This window comes from Mycteria americana, chromosome 14 (genome assembly GCF_035582795.1).
Source record: "Mycteria americana isolate JAX WOST 10 ecotype Jacksonville Zoo and Gardens chromosome 14, USCA_MyAme_1.0, whole genome shotgun sequence".
Taxonomy (NCBI): domain Eukaryota; kingdom Metazoa; phylum Chordata; class Aves; order Ciconiiformes; family Ciconiidae; genus Mycteria; species Mycteria americana.
In genome coordinates, this window is record NC_134378.1 from 4,699,993 (window position 1) to 4,720,539 (window position 20,547).

Here is a 20,547-nt window from a genome sequence, read left to right on the forward strand (position 1 = left end):
GCTGGAAGCAGTAGCTTTGATGCTTGAGAGGGGGAGAGCTCCAGGAAATCCATGTTACTGCCTACCTGGTAGCCAGAATAAGAGCTAATAGAAGAGTTTGGATATCTCCTCCTTATTTCCATTGCCCACTTTTTTTCCTTCCCTCTAGCACTTCTTTTTGGAAAAGTACTCCTCCGTTCCCTTGGTTGTAATCACGCTGCTGTGTATTACAAAATTGTCAGCTGTAACAAGTTGCAAATGGTTGACCCTGCTCAGCACCGAAACAGCGATGTGATTGCAGCTGAAGTGCCTTTGCAGGCCAAAAGGGCAGATCCTACTCACCAAGTTTATTTTGAGTTAGTGCCCGACTGCAATCTTGGGGGTCATAATGTATCGTGGAAAGTTATCGTCTTCTGAGCAAAGTTCAATTACTGTCACTCTTTTGAGAACTGTTGTAGTAATACAGATGGTTTGGCCAAACTTTAGGGCGGGTAATTGCGTGCTTGCTATGCAGAATTCCCACAGGAATTTCATTCGGACGTAGAATCATTGGCTTTTTGCTCCAATGAAAAGGCAAACAGTTAGGAGAGCATCTTTATGCTGACGGTAGCGGGTGTGGGAGCACTCAATGTGCCTTACAGCACTTCACTAGTTAATGCAGAGAAGTTGATCTCTGAAAATGTTCTTAAGGCAATCAGGAAAATTCTGCTACTGGGTAAAAACAAAACATGCAGAAAAGAGCGTAACCTGAAAAACAAAGATACGGCAGAAAAGAAGAAAAAAGAAAATGCGACTGTGCCAGTCTGTGTGCTAGCTGAGGGTGAATTGTGAATCCTGCACTTCTGGAGGGTCTAGATAGATGAAAATACTGGGATCAAAATATCAGAAAGTGAGACCCAGAGCGATCATTTGATAAGGAAACAATTTCTCAGAGTGATAATCTTCAGTCCAGAATAATCTTTGAAGTCAGCCATGCTCTTGGCCACTTGACCACTTCCTTTGAGAGTAGCCACTTGACCGCTACCAAATAACTGAGACTCAGAGAAAAGAGTGAGGCTGAAGGATGACGGTCACCAAGTCAAGCAGGTCAAGCACAAAGAGGTGAATGAGCTGTGTCAGTTGGTGTGAGCTGGGGCATAAAGGAAAAACATGCCAAGAACACGGTCAGTCATTCATCCTAAGTTTCACCAGAGTAGGTGTGTTAGAGGGAACAGTGACAGCAGCGCTAGGCCAGACACTTGTTTCATAGAAAAGGAGACAGTATTCGAGCAGGAGATTAATGGGGTTTTAACTTGAACGCAAATGGGATGTCTGTTACATTTCAGTTGAATGCTCATGAACGTACCGTTGTGCTGCCAGAAACACCTCAATTTATTCCAAAAGAATAAACATTAAAAGTAAAATTTCAGGTCATTAAAAGAGTGAGTTATCCCCGTGAAAGGAAGAAGCGCGTCAATGGCTAAGTAGGAAAGCGAAAATGTGAAAGAATACAGGCAAAAGAGTATCTGTTATTAGGTTCTATATGTATCAAAACTCTTTTCTCATTATATAAAAGGGTGCCTATAGTGGTGGAACATACATTAGAACTGTCAAGGGAGAAACTGAGAATGTCTTTGGAGGTAAATAAGTTTTCTGATAGTTAGGGAAAGAGTTCAGTTATCTGGGGATTGATGATTCATGTCCCTGGGAGCTTCCCCTTCTCTGAAGACACAACAGTGTGTAGGCTCTTTGCTTGCCAGCGGGATAGCCAAGAGAATGAGAGTCAGCCTGTGGACACTGTAGGGAGATAGGAAGAGGGAACCTTTGGCCTCTGTCTGGGCTGAAGGAGATTAATATATATTTATATGTATATATGTATATACATAAAGGAAACGACAAGCATTTGGGATTGGATAAAATAGAAACCAAACATTTTTAGGTTAGCAGGCATGTGGCAAAGGCCCATAAAAATGTCAGCTACAATTTTGCACATTGCTGACAAACAAAATGACAAACTTTCCCAGTAGTGTAGATTATTATTGCCAGATAGAAGGGTCAGAATAAGAGTCTGCAGATAGTCCATTAGTAAACAGTGTCCAAAATGGCAATCTAAAAGTTTCTCTTGCTAAGCTGAGGGGAGGGGTTAGGTTAAACAGGCTTTTGCTTCCAGCTCCCACTGCATCCTCAATGGTAATACTAAAAGTGTTGCTGGGAAGCCTGTTTATCTTTTTAGAAATCGTAAAATAAACACCAGAGAAGGTCTAAAATATTTTATTAAAGCCTCTAATGAACTGTAGGATTGAGGAAAGTTTTCCAAAATGCTGATGAGACGTCATTAAAGGCTGCAATCCATACGTCTGGTGGGTGCTCCTGCTGCACTAGCAGACATTAGCAGCAGCCTGCGTAAGGACAACTTCAGTACTAAGCGATTCATAAATTGGTCATGCTTGTAAAGATTAGTTGGTTTTGTGTCTGGCAGTGGGAGCCAAATGATTTCCAAGTGATTCACTGACCACCTCATTGTTAACAGCGACTGTGCCAGATACCCGCAGACCTGAAGCAACAGTTAATCCAAAAGCGTGAGCGAGGTTTTGGTTCTCTCCTGCTTGTTGAAGGTGCCAGAACTTCGCTTCCCACAGAAGCATTGATGAGCTATTGCTATGCGAGAAATTTTTCAGACCAGTCTTTCTGCAACAATGAGCCTGTGAAAGCCGGGAGAATGATACGCTGGTGGCTGTTTCCAATCTTTTAATCGATCTCCCCTGTCTGACTAAACAAAGGACCAGTCTCACACAGGCGGGTGAGGGCAGCGCAAGTGAATATCCTGACAAAAAATAAAATGACTGCAGCGGTATCTTTCTTTGTCAAATGGGTGAGTGGTGTTAAGCAGACAGTAAACCTGCCTCAGCTGTAGCAGCATCGAACTTGAGGGCTTTGTTAACTGCGCGAGGACAAAAAAAAAGCAGAGTGCATTTGAATGCCTTGCAACCTCTTTGAGCCTGAAATAGTAAGCTAGAAATAACACGATTGCTATTACATATAGCAGTAGAGGCCGAAAGCTTAGCAGGAATCGAAAAGGATTAACATTTCATAGAAGTGGAAAGAATATGAAGAGTTGTTGTTGTTCCTGAAACAAAAGTGAATTGGGAGAGCTCTAAAGCCACCTGCTCGGTATATAAGCCAGCCTTTTAGTGATGGAAGGTAGGAGGAGACTTGCCATCAGAAATTAACGTTAGAGGACTCTACATCCCAGGATATATCCCAAAAAGAGATGTGAGGGAGGGCCAAAAAAGTTACATTCTTAGCAGATGTGAGAATCTTTTTGATCTAAACTGATTCTTGCACCCTGAAACTGTTTCAAAAGGGCTCTGACACCATTGCCACCTGCTAACGCTCTCCTCTACCACAATCGCCATTCGGCCCAAGCAAACAAATCATGCTTCAACTTGGTGGCTGAAGAAGAAAGCACCTGCTTTCTAATATGCAGTGCATTAAAAATTCATTATAGACTGGGTATTTTATTAGTTAATCTTTTTCCCAAAGTGTGACGTGATTAAAATCTATTCTGAATTTCACCAAGGTGTACCTTGGTTAACTCAACTAAATCAACAGAGCAAGCGATCAGCATCTTGCACACATAGTAACATTCAGTGGCCACTCTTACTGGTGTGCCAAGAACGGTGTTTGCTGTGATGCCCTAGCAGCGTTTTTCTTACTTTGCCTTTTCCTTTTATTGTTGGAAACATTCTTGGTATTTAAGACTCTTGGGGCTCTAATCTTACTTTCCTTTCTCCCTCCTAGTGTCTATCAACTTGTTGTCAAGGAGGAGAAGCTGCAGAAAGCACGGAGAGCTGCAGACATCGTTGAATGCTTCTCTGTCCCAGTGAGCTACAAGAACGCTTCCAGTCTTGACTCACCACACTACTTTGCAGCCGAGCTGAAACCCATCAACCTGCCCGTCACACAGCCGTTCACAGTGGGCGACAACAAAACCTACAATGGCTACTGGAATGCTCCACTTTCTCCCCTGAAAAGCTACAGCATATACTTCCAGGCTCTTAGCAAGGCAAATGGAGTAAGTGCAGAGAAAATTGAAGTTGAATCTGTACATATGACCACCTCTGTCTGTCCTCCACATCTTTCTCCTTCATTCTGCATCGGATGCCAGTGTAATTCCTCCTCATTATTACCTTCTTACTGAAATCTGATGAAAAGTAAACATGCCACTAGTTGTCCTTCACTCAAGTCTCTCTCTGATGCCTAGATCCAATGAGAAACCTGTTGGGGAGCCAGACAATGTAAAGACACATGTTGGCATGTGATTTACAAAATGAATTGTTTAGATTTTTTTTTTTTCCTTGCAGTTGCATTAATGCCAGAGTAGGAGCTATTGTCCTGTTAAAAGACGTAACTGCAATATCCTGATAGTCTCCAATTCGCAGTGCTTGTGATTTTGGAGGTGACGTTATGAGATGAGAACTATGCAAAAGCTATGAAGTTGAATTACCTTGTAGCTTGCATCTGGTCACATCATAGTGTAGCACTTATGGCTGGGATTTTCAGCTTGAGCAAAATGTAAGTTGTACTGCAGGGGGGACTATGTGTATGTCTGTCTTATTCCTTTTGAATACCCTGGACTATATTTTTACGTGTACTTACTCTGTGATACTAAGTTTAAAATGGAGACTGCACAGGAAACATAGTCTGTGCTGTTCTCAGACTCAAGTGACGTACGCATAATGCCCCAACAGATTGCATCACAGGAAGAGGGAAGGCCTCTTTTCCCTCTTCTATTCTTCTATTCCAGCCTAGAATAGTGTGTGACCTTCTCTTTTAACTCCCCTGTTTCAGGTCAGTTCGGCTAACAGTGTACAGGCCAGATCCAGTCTAAGCAGTCATTGACATTCCTCCCCTTTGACTCCCCTAATTGTTTTTTGTTATCACATAACATGATACAACTTGACGCTCCAGCCTCATGAAGAGTTTTAGAGCATTAACATGGCATCAAGAAGTTGGGTAGCCAAGTGTGTATTAGCACATTTGCCAGTGCTTTCATGAATCTAACTTGAACATAGATAGATTCCCTAAAACATCACCTGTGAAAGAGCAAAATTAGAAAAATCAGTCAAAAGTGAATGGTGTAGGCTTTGGTCTCCACTTGGGATAGCGTCTTTTATGCCCAAAACGCAGCTGCACATCACAGAGGACCGAACATCGTTTAATAGGCTAGCAATGCCAGTGGATGTTCACAACGTATCTTGGTGTTTTACTACCTTCATTTATCACCATTCTCCTGCAGAGTTTCTGCGGTGTGGCTGACAAGCACAAATCTCTTCGATACCGTGCTGGTTTTCACCTTGGTTTCCTTTCTAGTCGATACAGTTTCCTTCCGGCACTACTCAATTAATTCAATTTTGGATTTGCCTTTATGAAGGAAATTGTGAAATATATGTATATGTCTCTCTGCGTCTAGTTAGTTCCCCCTTGTGTGATAGTTAATTGCTAGTGAATGGATCCCCAGGGAAGAAAAAACTTTATTTGCTTAAGTACAATATAATATGCCATAAATGGGTTATATGAATGGAAATGTAGGCTTCCCTTGGCGTTCTGGATTAAGGCAGCACGAATGTGTGGTTCCTGCTTTTTCTGGATCTCTGTAGCTGTCAGGTTGCATCACACTCTCTACATACAAGGTGATAAGGACTCAAAAAAGGATGACTTGCTTGGGCTGTTCTAATAGGAACGCAAGACTGTAAAGGACTTCTTAAGCAAAAGTTAATCAAAAGAGTCTGTATGCAACAATACAGAGTTTATGACAGCATGAGAAGTATCCTGCCAGACAGAACAAATTCCTGTGTGAGCAATCAACAGCAATATCCTCGAAGTGCAGTGCTGTGGGAAAAAACATAGAGGAAATGTCCAGGAGTGGAATATGGATCTTCAAAGGAGTAGCTGTGATACTTTTTGTTTCTGGATAAAATCCTTAAGCCCCACATTTCAAACATTAGGGTCTGATTTTCATCCAGTCTTTTGCAGCTGTAAATAATAAGTTTTGTTTCATTCCCAGAATTGTTTACAGGTATAATTTGTATTTAAGAGTTCTGGGTTTTCACTATAACCTGAGCAGCTTTGACTGGTCTTTGTAAAGCCTACTAATAATTATGGCTGCAGTGTGGCACTTTTGATAATGCACATCTGCAAAAAATCTGAAACAGTACAATTTAGCACAATTAAAACATAGCCTTATGTTCCCTTGCACATGAAAACCTTAACAGAATATTGCCGCTCACTTTTTAATTAGGATATTCTATAGTTTCATTAATCACTGACAGTTGTGGAATGATGAAGCTTCTTTCCACACCTGGAACCTGCAATGAGAAGCCTTCGTGCAGTGAACCAGAACATCTTCCTTTGGAAATGTAGGACTCTGGGGAGAGCTTAATTTGAAGGAACATTCTGTATTTGGTCAAAGAGCTTGGTTAGGAGGAGGTAGAAGTGTTACAGGAGTTCTGCATTGTTTCAGCTCCTCTGTACGTGGAGGGTTGTGCTCATTTCGTGTTCTCGTCTGCTCTGCAACCATTAGCCGTGATTGTTACAGTGAAAGGAACGTAATTAACAGCTGGATGCAAAACAAGTGTGGCAAATTGCTGCAAAATCAGATCACGAGCTTTTCTGCCTTCTCTTGTGCAATGTTGTACTTGTTGTTTGAGAGTTTGAATGAGATAGCTGTGGCTGGATGGATTCTTTTCTGTGGACAGTTGCATGAAGTTTGGTCAACGTGGTGTTGCTTCCAGACAGGGGTCTGAATAGAACATGTGTGAAACAGAATGGTTTTCAGCTTTGTGATACACAACGCTTCCAAATTGTGTGAATTTCCCTCCTAGGGACTGTTGAAAGCCAGATGCCGAACTGAAATGTGTCGGAGCTTGAAGTAAGAGGGGAGAAAAGAGAAAAAGGAAACAGAAGCTCCAGGCTTTGTAACTGTGGGGGTGAGAAGCACCGTTAGTTACTGTTTAATTGTTAGACGGAGTTAGCACAAGAAGGGACACAGGAAGAAGAATGGACGAATGCCTTGGCTCTCCTCTGGCAGGATCTCCACACAGGCTGTCGCGGCCATCCAGGTAGTGAACTGATGTTTGCTGGTTGTCCTGGTGCCACCCGCTACAGATGACTGCCTGGCAGCACATGAAGTTTCCTGGTCTGAAAAACCTCCCTGAGCTCACCCCTTTAAAACACCAGCCCTTTCAGCGTTGATCCCTCTGAAAGGTGAGGCCAGGGAGGCAACACTGGGTTACTCCTTATCCCCTCTTGTCCTTATACTGACTTAATAATCGAAGTTAAAAGTTGCAGGTTTTATTGTCCCCAAGTTCTTTGTCTGGGTCATCGTAGGCGACAGCCTCCGGGTAGCGATCCAGCCACACGGTCAAATGGGGAGAATTCTTTGGCTGCTGTGTGAAACCTGCCTGAATTTTTGAGCGGCTCAGAAACCAGAGCTTCCGAAAAATCCTTCCTGCGGTTGCATTTTACCTCGTTGAGTTAAAATGAAATCTGTAAGGGCACGGTTGCAATCAATAACTCTTGGCCATTTTTCCTCTAAATGGGAGATGAGGCAGGAGCCTTTGTACCAGAGCTGGAGGTGACGCGGGGGATGCTGCCAGCCGCCCCTGCAGCCCGGGGGTCCAACAGGTGAATGACCTTGTCAGGTCAGAATTGGGAAAAGTAGCACCGCAGGAATCAAGGAGAATATTATTTTTGAAGGAATGATAGACTCTACAGAGATTCTTATTGATTTTTTCTCTCTCTAATGACTTGTACTACATGCACTATCAGGCCGTTCATTATTGTCCGGGGACTTCAGCCTGGATTTGTGGATGCTGACGGGTCTACTCACAGTACACAACATTCTTCTTCTGGGACGTTTTGGAGGTATGGGTAGAGCTGCCAGCAGAGCCTCCACATTCATCCCTGTGGAGACGGCCCACGAAAAAACCAATGAGGTACTTCTTTGAGGAGCTCTGTGTTCAGTAGGATTTCGAGTGTACAGTTTTGTTCACTTACGTTTACTGCTTCTTAATCTCATGTTGGAGCTGCTGGGGCAGAAATAAAGCAGCTGCGGAAGCACTTCACTCTGTGTAAGTCCCTGTTTCCAGATCTGACTGGCCATCTTGGGCCAGAGTATGTGGGCCTGAGTGTTTTCTTGATAGTTCTGTCAACAGCGTAAATAAAGTCCTCCAGTCTGCCTCACGTTTGAGACTTTGGGAGGTATGGGTATTCAATGATTAACTATATATCACTGAGATAACTTTCTACAGTAAATAATAAAAGCCCTAACCACTTTGTTAAACCTCCCTTCTCCAAATGACACAGATACTAAAAATAGCTGACAATTGGAAAGACAGTACTAGGTTTAGCTTAGTCTCTCAGAGAACTAGCAGTTTCCTTAAGCTGGCAGTAGAAATTATAGGGGAATCCATAGACCCTGTGCAGTTATGTGCATATGATTCATTTTAAAGACAGCAAACAGTTGGCTTCAGTGAGATGAAAAAGAAACACACGATCTGTAGCTCCCCTGAACTTGGGCAAAATTTGCTGAGGACCAAAAACCAATTCCTTAGGATGTTCAGGGGACAGAACCATGGTTTCTAATCCTGTGGGAAGGGTTGCCAACAAGCAAGCTCAGTGTATAGCTCTGGGACATGGGGAACTGAAGTTGAAACTGAGGCCAAGTGGGAGATTGGTAGTTACTTGTCTTGTCTACGCACCAGCGAAAGTTGAAGTTGCCCGTCCCCAGTTTGAGCCACCTGATGAAACTGTGCCTGGTGCAGGGCAGCCCCAAACGGTACGTCTGGGGACAGCAGGTCTCGCTGGTGCTGGCAGGTGGTTCTTCAGGCAAGGCATGCGCTGTTTAACGAATGCAAAGTCATAATAATAGTAAAGGAAAGAAAAAATTGTGGGTGTGAAAACAGATGGATGAAAAAGCTCTGCTTCTTTTATTGTTCGTAGTCTGTAAACAGCAAGCTGTCATTTGAAAAGAAAAGGAAAAAAAATCATTTGCCCTTTTAGGTTGTGAAGATGCAGCTGTCACATAAACATATGTCCTGCTGGCCTCATAGCCCTTTTCTGCAGAAAATTGTTCCCATCCAAACACTAAAGAGACAGAGGCAGAACTTGTCTTGTTATCATCCAGCGTGCTTCAGTGAAATGTGCGTTTAGGAACCTAAATAATTAGTAAACAGCATCAGCTCCCTTTCTTTGAAAAAGGAAGAAACAAACTATATTAAAAGAATGTTTAAAAAAACCCTGAAAATTCAGAGGGATGCTAAAACAGGCTCATGGTGTGTAGTTTCAAGTCTGTGTGCGTGAGCTGTATTGGCAGAGAGGGCTTACCAGGCTCCTCAGCATGGTTTGTGTCTTCTTCAGAGAGTCTCCAGCTCATTCCAGCTGTAGGTCCGGGTCTGCTCTCCAGGAACAGTCTGCCAGCACCCCGAAACACAGCCCTCATATGGTCTGTGTTCACGGTGTATGGACTTAAACATTTAGCCAGGGTTCAGCCTTGAGTGAGGGTACCCTGTAATCATGTTTTATTCATCTGGAAGTAAGTTCCAGAAAACAAACTTCCATAAATATGTTCTAGTAAACATGTGGATGAGCTTAATAGGCAGTATTTTCTGCCTGTAAGCTTTCTGGGTACGAAGCATGTTGGAAAATGAAGGTTGGATCAAGAGCTGGAGGACGTATTCATGCAGTGTTTTCCTATTCCAGGATCTTGGTTAAAATATGCCTTGTTCTATTACTGTTCGGATATAAAATGTCTGCCGAAACCTGGCAGTGATACAGATCTGAAGTAGTAGTGCTAGTGGGATCTTAAACTGAATTCTTCCTGTGACTTCAGCCATAATACGAAACAGGTATCTTACGCTGAATGTATAGGATCTTGGGTCATCGTTAAGATTGTTATAGACATAAGGCCTTGTAAAACTTCTGTGATATCAGAAAATGGGAATTAGGTACCACAGTGTTTGAAAGAACGTTCAGAAACAACAGGGAGACTGAAATTTGGGGACATTATTTTTGGGTTTTTACAACTTTTTTATTATCTCTTTATTTCATTATTTTTCTTATAATTGCTTTAAGCCATCTGGGTGGATAATTGAGAATTACCTACATTGTTTATTCCTGCTTTACCATTGGCTAAACAGAAGCATCTTACTTTACGGTGGGCAGGAAAGTACCTTGTCTGAATCCAAAGTAGTATTTTTCAGAAAACAAATGTTATTGTGCGAAAATGGTTTTACTGTTTTTTGGAAAAAAACTGTGTATTTATTTATTCTACTTCTTGGTAGAAAAGTTCATACAAACTTACAATTCGCAGCATCGATCAAAGAAAAACAGAGTAAATTTAAAGAGATCTCATTTTTATGAGACACCAAAGAGGTGAGCAGCGGGTTGATCAATGAGGTGATCAATGGAAATGGATGGAATAATCAGCCCTAATCAGGAATAGGGACTAAGTTCAAGTTGTTAAACTTAAGCATTCCTAGCGGCGGGACGTCTGGTGTCTGTGCAGGTTTCTTTTGTTTTCCTTCTCAGAAGGTGCAATTTGAAATGAAGTTCTGAAGTCCAGATGTCTTGTTCCTCTAGTGATTGATTGCCCTTGCTTTTGGCAGTGCCTGATCACAGTCTTCTAATAACTATGATTGTCTGTGCTAAATGCAGCAATTAGTGGATGTAGATGCAAACAGAACACACTGCATCCTGTCTTCTCAAATTACCCTGTGGGAGGGTAATGTGCAGAATATGCACATGCTCAAATGAGATCAGTTACAGCATCATTAACAGGATTTCAGGTTTTGTTTTCTCACCTTTTCTTTTCTCAACATTAACTAATTTCTCCAGGTTTTTTTTGCACTTTGAAACCAGAAGAAAGCGATAAATACACAAGAAAATTTTCCACGACGAAATGTGAGCAAGTGTCCACCTACTTTTAGACTGCAAAAATGCAGCCAAAAAAACTACATCAGAATCTGTCTGTCTTATAATTCCCAGCATTGTGTTGAGGCTGTGCTCTGAAAATAAAGCTATGTTTTTCCTGCTCCATATATCATCACTAGTAATAAAGATTTTGGATTTCCGGAATAGCTGGCAGTTCGAGCTGATTATACGCAAGGCAGAGGTGAATGGGGAGCTCTGTCGTACAGCTGCGGTGACTTTGCAGTGCCGATGGTTGTACAGGATGCGGAGAGGAGTTGATTTTTGCGGGAGAGAGGGGTCAGTGCACCAAAGAGAGATGCCTCTGGTTTACTGGGATAAACAGTGCTTCAGCCCCGCTCTGGGGCCTGTACGGCTGGGAGAGGGTGTCCTTAATAGACATGATTTGTCCTCGGTGATCCAGGAGTTCCTTAGGAGAGTTTGAAGGCAAGATCAACAAAGGGACAGTTTGTCCCGAGTTTTTCGTCGGTTTTGGACTACACACAGGGTTACTTATATCCAGACAGCGTGGCTGACTTGTATCTTGAAGAATGCACAGAAAAGGATCAGAGGGAATCGCTCTTGCATTTCCCAGTGTGGATCCTGCAATTGTCCCCTTCCTCTGTGCAACGTAAGCGTGAGGAGAAAGGCGCGATGGGACCGTGTGTTTCTGCTCAGGCCAAGGAGGGTCTGTCACGGGTGGAACAGATTTTGTCCAAGAGCAAATTCAGACTTCCACAGTTGTTTGTTTTATTGCTTGAGGATGGAATGAGGTGCTCAGCAGTGCATTTGCTAGGCTAGGTTGTTTCCAGAGCGCAGACAGCATCCATATTAACGTAGCATTGTTGCACACAGTAATTTATGCCATATTTGTTACACCTGAGACATGTACAAGAGCATGTAAAGACATAAAGTGCTAAGAAAACCCTGCAGCAGATTACTGCCTGACAAAGGCTGCTTTTTAACCAAAGCAACACATTAAGATTTGGACGGCAATCGTGCATTGGACAGAAGCAATCCATGCCAATAAGGGCTGTAGAATGAGGAGCTGGGGATACCAGAAAGGATGTGTTTTCAGTGGAAGTGGCCTGAGAAGGCTGCCGAGATTGAGCTTTTAGTTAAGCCAAACACAACATTTCTGTTCGGATCCAAACTCCTGTTTACGCAGATCTGCAGGCTCTGAGGTGGATTGAACAAAAGCGCTGGGTTTTATCCCAGCTCTGCAATGAAAAACTGCAGTGGTGTGGGTTGTGTTTGAATAGCTCATTTGGCAGAGCTAGCCATACAGCGTGCTGTTTTGCTTCACATACATATCAGAGAGTTGGAATATTCAAATGACTACTTCAGTGTCTGTTTGCCATGTGTTTAAATAAATACCCAATTTGCAAAATTTGCAGTAATGGTGCATGAAAATTAGATGTACAGTTGCACGCACTTTTGACCCAAGGCTTGTCTGCCTATTACAGATCAGGTCATTTAACTGGTAAATTCTATTAGTTAATCAGGCAGTTACATGGGACCCATCACTCACACATGGAGTGTGGAAAAACATGTTGTCACTCTTAACTTCTCAACAGTTAGAGAAGGAGCTGTATGCAAGTCCATTAGTATGGAGTGTTTTATGCAACTAAAACTGTTGGTGGTATTTTCAGAGATGAAGTGTAAGAAAAACACTTATTTGTTTTAGTACCTTTTTAAAGAAATGTATGTTTATTGTAGATGGGAAAATTACACACCTTGATGTTTTCCTATATTTTTTTTTTTATTTTTCAGGAAACAAAGATCAACTGTGTCCGGCTGGCAACAAAAGGTATGTGGGTCTCCTTGTCCTGCAAAGCACAATGCCAGTAATGTAAAAGCTGCAGTGGTGACACAACTTGATTACAGTTAAGAACAAGCCTCTTTCTTTTCTTTTTTTTTTTGTTCAAGGAAGATTATAAAGGCAGAACAACAATTTCCAGAACCACTTCACTATATGTGTGGACTCTGTTATTTTTTTAAGAGAAGGGTATCTGTCTCTCTGTGGTTCCTCCTTTCCCTTATTCTGTCGACAGCTTTCCTGTCCTGAGGACTGTTCTTGCTATTGGCAGAATGTCACTGAAAAAGCTTCCTATTCACTTTGTTCTCTCCGCAACTGTATAAAGTAGATAAGTAAGAGAAGATCTCGCATAGGCCTTGAACACAGCGGGGCACAATTCTTGCATTACACCATTTTCATGGTGTAATTCAACAGAGTAGAGTACATGCCTTATTTTCATTGCAATTAGTTCAGAATAGACCAAACTGATAAGTCAAATAGACCAGGCGGAGCAAACCTGAGACAAATATTGTTAAGATGCAATGCTCCAGTCCCCAGGTTGCTTCACAAGGTGCAGCTCCTGAGGGACCAATGATGACAATGTCCGGGTTCCTTCTTGGAGTTTAGAGTTGCTTTAAAGTCTTCTAAGGACTTCAAAGTCACCCCAGGGGCTACTTTGCCAGCAAAGGTGTCAGAAACCAATTTGCTTGTAACACAAACAGAGGAGTAGCTGTAAAGAGACTTAGAGCTACAGCACATGTCGTAGTCTCAAAATGAGCTGTAAGGAAATGATAGGGTAATTGCCGTGGGCTGTACTACAGGTAGCTCTCTGTTTCCAAAACTCAGGGTTGCATCTTGTGCTCTCGCTACTTTGCTGTAACATGAAATAACTGCATTACTGCCTGTGGAGTCTTTCCAGAGTTGAACAAAAATTGGCAGGAACCTATGACCCTTTTTCCTTTGAGGCACCATCCCATTTTTTCCATTCTTTTCACTCCTTTCTGTCTTGTGGCAGTAACAGGAGTTAATTACTTCTAGGAACTTTATCCTGATCACTTCTTCATCTGCACTTACAGAGGAGTTGGGAGGGATCAAAGAAGCCCCAGCTAACAGTTGCTGGGTAGCAGAAGAGGACTTTTTCAACCTTCATATGGAGACATCCCCCAGTCTGTTAGAGAAAGCCATGCAATGGGATGGCAGGTGCTGCATGAAGTTCCCATCCATGCAGCTGTTTTCACTGCTGAGACCCGATACGCAAACTGGTGGGGCTGTAAGCGGTTGTGTCACCACTGAAAGCCAAGGAGGATGAGCCATTTCTCCCCTTTCCCCCTTTCATCTGTGGCTCTGGTGCTACCCATATCCTCTTGTTGCTTTCCTTTTTAAAAGTTCCTCGGAAAAATCTTCATTTAATTCATTTCTCTGGGCTACAAACATTCTATGTGTCTCAGTCTCCCCTCCTTCCCCCACAGTTTTTCCAGCTGGTAGTGACGTGACCATTTTGGATACCTTATTTTGGCTTTCTGGTGGTAGAAAGAGAAAGAGCAGGACTGGGTAAGACGAGTCTGGGTGAAATGAGTCTCCCCAGGTTTTTCCCAGAGCATGACTAGAGGTCTCTTCATGAGATCAGAGAAACTGGATTAATTCATTTCTGGAAACCTGTAGTTTCTTCTGTTTCAGTCGTTCCTTTTTGTGGAGTTGGTGGAAGAATGTCGTCATGCTAGCAGAAAAGATATTTGCTCTATGACTATACAATGAAAAATGAAAACCCTACGTAGCTTGAAAAGTCCCATTCTTGTATGACCTTTCGATTTGCAGTCTGATTAGGGTACTTCAGAAAAGTGTCTCATAAGTGTTTGACCTTGAGTTGACTTCTGTAAACTGATTTAATTTTCATTAACCTGTTAGGTCATCAGGAAGAGTCAATAAGCTACCCTCATCCTGTCGTTTCTGAATGCCATCTCTTTTTAAAAAAGGATCTCTTAGTGATATTAACTTGATAAGGGATATAAAAGAGATGGTAGAGCCTGAGGATGCCTAGAGCCACTGGGTTTTGGTGATCTTATTCTTTAGGATTTTTCTTGATTGACATGAATGGAAAAGGACAAGGAATGATGGTAGTTCTAGTATTTATTCTCACTGTCTCAATTGATATCACTTTTGATGTATAGGCAGATGTCTTGTTTCTGTACATGGAGTGTGAAAATCTCTGTGGAAATTCTTTTATTTTTCTTTTTTTTTTTTTCCTTGTCCTTCCTCTGGGAATGGCGATGATGTATTTCTCAGTGCCTGACCATTAGCAAGGCCAGTGGAATATGCACAGCTGTGGCTAATTTTATGCAGTTTTAGCTCTTCAAAGGTACGGTATTGCCTGCAGCTCACAAGAGAGGTAGCATCGCAAGCGAATTTGTAGTCTCGATAATGTAACAGTATCTTCCATCGCTGGCACCTGTGAAGCATAAGCAGCTGAGCAATAGCTGAACAATGGGGTTCTGTGGTTTGGAGCTTTCCCATAGTTTCAGATTTCCATATGTCATGAGGCTGAATTCCCACCGTACATTAACTCCGTATGAATAGAAGACTCAGACGCTCCCCGTGCCAGCCCCTCAAGAGGGGTGTCGTATCTGCCCTCTCTTTGCTGTGCGGCAATGGACAGAGACACTCACGAAACTGCAATTACATTGTGGCCTGATCAAAGGCTGATAGCTGGGATGTTCTAGCTGACCTACTGTGTCTGTGCTGTCTTCTGTCTAATCAGTTTATTGATTATCTTTAATGGCGTTGCCCTGTATTCGCCTTTATTTGCATCGTTGTCTTTCTGAGGAGAGAATGAGTGAACCTGTAGTCTGCCTTGAACGAGATCATCAGAGCTGCTAGCAAAGATACCGCTGTGGTGTCTTTGGTAAGAGTCAGAAAAAAAAAACTTTTTTGGAGTGGGCGCTAGTCTCCACATTGACGGCTTAAAAGCTCCGCTTTGAGTTGGTACCAGAGAAAAAGCATATTGTGTTTTGACGCCAGAAAATAAATACATACTGGTGCCAGACTAAACGTTCATTGTGGGCTATAGGCCTAATTTTTCCATTCCTAGATGTTTGACGCTGCAGTAGCTCCGTTAAAGTTAGTGAAATGAGTTCTGCTTTACACCAATGACAGGAAGATTAGGATCAAGACATGTTTAAGCAAGGCAAGTACTCTCTTGAAGTACTGGATTAACAAGGGCAGTAAACATGAGTGTGGGAGTAATTAAGCAATAAAAAGTGTTCAGCAGCGTGTTACTGGGGGATTAGAACACATCTTGGGTGTTGCTGCAAGGCACCTGTTCGGAAGCCGAGGAGCTTTAATTACTTGAGAGACGCACGAGGCTGTTCCGCTGTTGCTACTTCAGCAGGCTGGGAGGCAATTTGCTTTGTATGTCCCATTGTCTCAAACCCAAGAAAATGGAAGTTGACAACTCTTTAAGAAGTGTTTTAGTCCATTAAAGAGAGTTTTGGAGATTTCCCGGTTTTCACTCCTCCCCTGTTAGCAAGAAACAGACTGTTCAGATTGACCCCGGTTCAGTTCAGGGCAGTTCAGCTCAGCTCCACGCAGGAGCTGCTCCCCGTCTCTGCGGTGGTGCACTCTTCTGCACGGTCTTCTGCGTGCTGCTCCTGCTTAGGTGAACTTGCTTCTTGTGGTCACAGGAAGGATCTCAAATCTTTGTGTATTGGCTTATTAAATGTCGCGGGGGGGGGGGGGGTCAGCACTAGGTGATGACACCAGTAGTGCATCCTCCAAAGCAGAGCTAGTAGGTACCCAGCTGGGCGAGCACATCTGTTGAGCTCATTTCCTCCCATCCAGTGTCTGGATCCAGATCCATCTGGGTCCGGCCATAAGAGCTGGCTGATGGCGGTGGAAAGGGCCAGGGGCAGGGACTCTCCATCAGCCTTTGCTGTGGTGACGTTTGACAATCCATCAGAAAGCTCTCTGCGTTTGTCCGGTCTGTGTAGCCATTTCACGTTTTGCCAGCATGTTTTAAATCCAGGAGCATTATTAACCTTTTGTATCTACTTATGTATTTATTTTCAGGTTCATTGGTCTCAGATTTCTTACCACTTTAGCCATAAACATCTCTCCTCACATGGGCTACTCCTCTTTTTTAAATTACTGGAGTAATGTTGTCTTTCACAGCATTAGTCACTTGGATGCATATCATTAGCATAAAACACTTTAAAAATAAGTTTCTAATTAAACCCCGATTTACCAGCTCTCTGCCATACAATTTTCATTCAGCCAGTTTATTTATTAGTTTTGCCATTTGGTTTCCGTGATAGCATTTGTTTTAATATGTCCCATTCTTTCTGAATTAACTGACTTGTTCTCCCTGTCTTAAAACAACATATTTATATTGACACTTTATTAAAGAAAATTGCAACCTCTTACCAAGAGAGAGCGATTACTTCTTGTATTCTTAAAGTGCATTAAATTAATTTCACAGTGTAATTGAAACCAAGGCAGAGGGCTCATTAATGTTTCTTTATCTCCTGATACTCATTTCTTCTTTCTTTAAAATGTGAGTTCTTGCAAATGAAAGAATGGAACTTTAATAATCATTATGAGGTACATTTTTATTTTTTTCCTTTTTTTTCTTGTGCATGCTGCCTGGGAACGATTTTGCTTGTTCTTAGCAGTAATAGGTAGGCAACAGGTGACCACGCGAAACCCGCCCAGCCTCTTGAGCACAGGTGATTATCAGCTCAGGAAAAGGGAAACTGGTCAAACTTCCAGAGTCCGAGCAGCTTCATGACTTCTTGTTTCATATTTGGTTTGCATGGGAAAATACTCTCACAATTATTCTAACTCCAGTATAAAGGGGGCAGTCCTTACGTGGCACTCCTTGTGCACTGACGTGAACATACACCTGTGCAGAGGGTCATCTGGAGGCCCAAACACCACTTAAATCTTCATAGGAGCACTTGAGCGTGGCTGAAGAGCCCCATGGATCCCATGCTGGCCCTCTGCAGAGGCTGAATATCTCCCTGAGCATGCACGGAGATGACCTTGCATTTTTGAATTAAAGTAGCTATGGCATTTTCTGGGCCTGATTACTCTTAGACAGCTGAGTCCTGCTGTTGAAGAAATGATGACAGGACAATGAAAACTCAATTCTGTCAGTCCTTTGTATAGAAACTTCTGCTGGAATCAGAGATGTTGCAGAATCGAGCCTCAGTAGCACCGTGTGAAGTGGTTCACAGATCACTAGTGGGGAGGTTCAGAACTTCTCAAGGGTTTTGCAGTTTCCGTCAGAAGGAACTTGAAGGTCTGTGTGTCATAAACTTGCCTCATTGTGTGTAACGCTGGGGCCAGTACCATCATTTCACTCCAGAAAATTTAAATATAGAGAGGAAATCCTGTCAGCTTGTGGAAGTAGTTTCTTCTACTTTATAGCCTGATGTGCATAGAATGACTTATTAGGATGTGACAGAGTTACGTGTGATTAATACGAAAGGGAGGGGAAAGGAAGGTTCATTTCTCCGTGTTGGGATGGATTAAATTTTTGTAGGAATGTTCCTCTCCCAGTGCTGCATGGTTATATTCCTATCTGCCTATGACTTCCTCACCCAAGAATTATTTTAACTACACATCAGGGCAGCTGTAACGATACCGGGGCAAAAAGGTACTGGGATTACTGTGAAGTTCAAATGCCTTGAAGACTGAGAGAAATGGTCATGCTTTTTTGTAGTGCATCAGCACTGAGGAAGGGAACTTCCTGGGAGACGAGCGCTTAGCAATCCTGAGGCCTCAGAAGTGAACCTGGCTCTGCAAGGTGGCCAGTGAAATCGTGGAGGGGAGTCTGCAAAAAACCAATGGAAAAGGAGAAAGAAAAAAAATTCCTACTGCTCACGCACAGTTTTGCTGCATATGAAAACTGTTCAGTTAATAGCTCTTGCTTCCTCAAATTCATTTAAGAGGGCTCTGTTGTTTTCTGAAATACATTCTGGTTTTGTAGACATAATGTATTTTTTAAACAGATCTAATCCCACTTCAAATCTGTTTGTTATTGCATTTTGTCTTCTGATACGCTGGAATGTTATTCCTTTGACAGCTTTATTCTGTTTTGTGCTATTTATTTCAGAGGATTTTATCACACTTTTTAAGTTGAATGCATGAAAATGTTTTGGTTTTTTTTCTTTTCCCCTGAACAAATTTCTGCCTTCTAAAAGTTATTTTTTTAGCACAAGTTTGGTATGACCATAATTAATTGTTGATAACAGAAACACTTACATTGCTCTTACTGAAAAATATTCCCCGCTGAGAAGACAACTCAAACTTCTTGGCATGTGGATGCCCACTTAACCCAGTGAGCATCTTTAGTTTCACCAAATCTGGTATCAAGACTTACTTAGAGGGATGTAAAATGTTGACTTTAGGGACTTCCTTAGCCCAGGGAGCTAATGAACCAACTTTGAATTAGTGAAGAACCTGGTGCAGAACTGGATGAGGCCAAAGTGAACTGAGTTTGACAACCTCAGCCCAGTTTCTAGAGGACATTTTCTGCCCTAAGAGCTCTGCTGCACTGCAGATCTTGGGCTTCCCAATTAAAATAAGCAGTGGAAGGGGAGAGGCTGGGAGAGGCACAATGTTTAAGGTAAAATTTGGGATAGATTAGCCACAGTAGACTGAAAATATCACCTCTGTAATTCAAAGCATCCAGTCCTGGGATACGCTGGGTCACTTCAGAAAAGAAGGGTCTTTAGAAAAAGCAGAATAAAATTGATTGTCGCTGCGTGAGCCAAGTCCTCCTGGAATCAAAGCAGGCATGGATTTACCTGGAGTGCTGTGGAGACTGTTGTCCCCTTACAACACCTGCCTGGCGTGAAAGGAGGCTGTTGGCCACGTGTTGTGGCTGTGGCTGGGAGGTTGTGAAGTCACCTTTGTTTGTAGATGAACTGGTAGCCAGGCAGAGGAGCGGGGGGCAAAAAAAAAGGCGGTAGTTGGACATTAAAGCCAGAAGTGAAGGTCAAATCAGAAAGGATTTGTTTGGGTTTATTTTAACGCAAGGAGCAATGCATGGTGACTCGCTTGTGAAATTCAGAGCTGGTTTTTATTCTCCTCTCTTCTGCTTGAAGGCTTGCAGGAAGAACTGTCTGAATGTCCCCTGAAGCCTTCTGCACAGGGGCTGGGAGATGGGGCAGAGGAGGGGGCAGCTGGAGGTGGAGAGCAGGAGGAGGGCTGTTACGTTTTAGAGGACAGCAGTGTTGCATGTTCCTAACCCTCATACGCTTACACCAACTTATTTGGGTAGTCAGTATTTCTTCTCCATTTCCTGATATCTGGAGCTGCTTTCTAAAGTATATCAGCCACTGGTCAGGTACTGTGGATCACTTAAAAAGTTTTTCATAAACAGATTATCATTGTCAGTATCCTTAAATAGCACTTCCAAAGGCATGACAAACCCAAGGCTATTACAAATACATTATGCCTCTGTTTCCTTAAATAGATTTTTTCAATGAGCCAATGTTCAGAAACAGGGTTATTATTAACGCATTAGCTTCTCAGTTTCTTCCAGGAACTGGACATTTAAAAAACTATATGGGAACATTAGGATATGTGACAATGTCACAAGAGAGGTAGGTGTGAAAGAGACTGTTTTGTAATACCGCTGTAGAGGAAAAGAAGCATCTTCATTCAAGACACGCCTGAAAGTGCTGCTTCAACTTGGCAAAGTACAGAAAGTTTCCCAGTATTTTATGCAGCACACGTAGAGCGTGTATACACAGACTCCCTAATGCACTGGCCATATGACTCCCTTTTTACTGTAAAACGGTGAGTATCCTCTTTTGCATGCT

The 20,547-nt window shown here is 42.5% G+C and overlaps 1 protein-coding gene across 1 annotated transcript in view; it reads left to right on the forward strand.

Moving 5' to 3' along the window:
• Positions 1-20,547, forward strand: part of PTPRT (protein tyrosine phosphatase receptor type T) — a 342,262-nt gene that overhangs the window by 244,322 nt on the left and 77,393 nt on the right. The window contains exons 12-14 of the mRNA XM_075516941.1: positions 3,760-4,033; positions 12,700-12,736; positions 17,386-17,442. Coding sequence (XP_075373056.1) covers positions 3,760-4,033; positions 12,700-12,736; positions 17,386-17,442 — 368 coding nt within the window. The remainder of the gene's footprint in view (positions 1-3,759; positions 4,034-12,699; positions 12,737-17,385; positions 17,443-20,547) is intronic.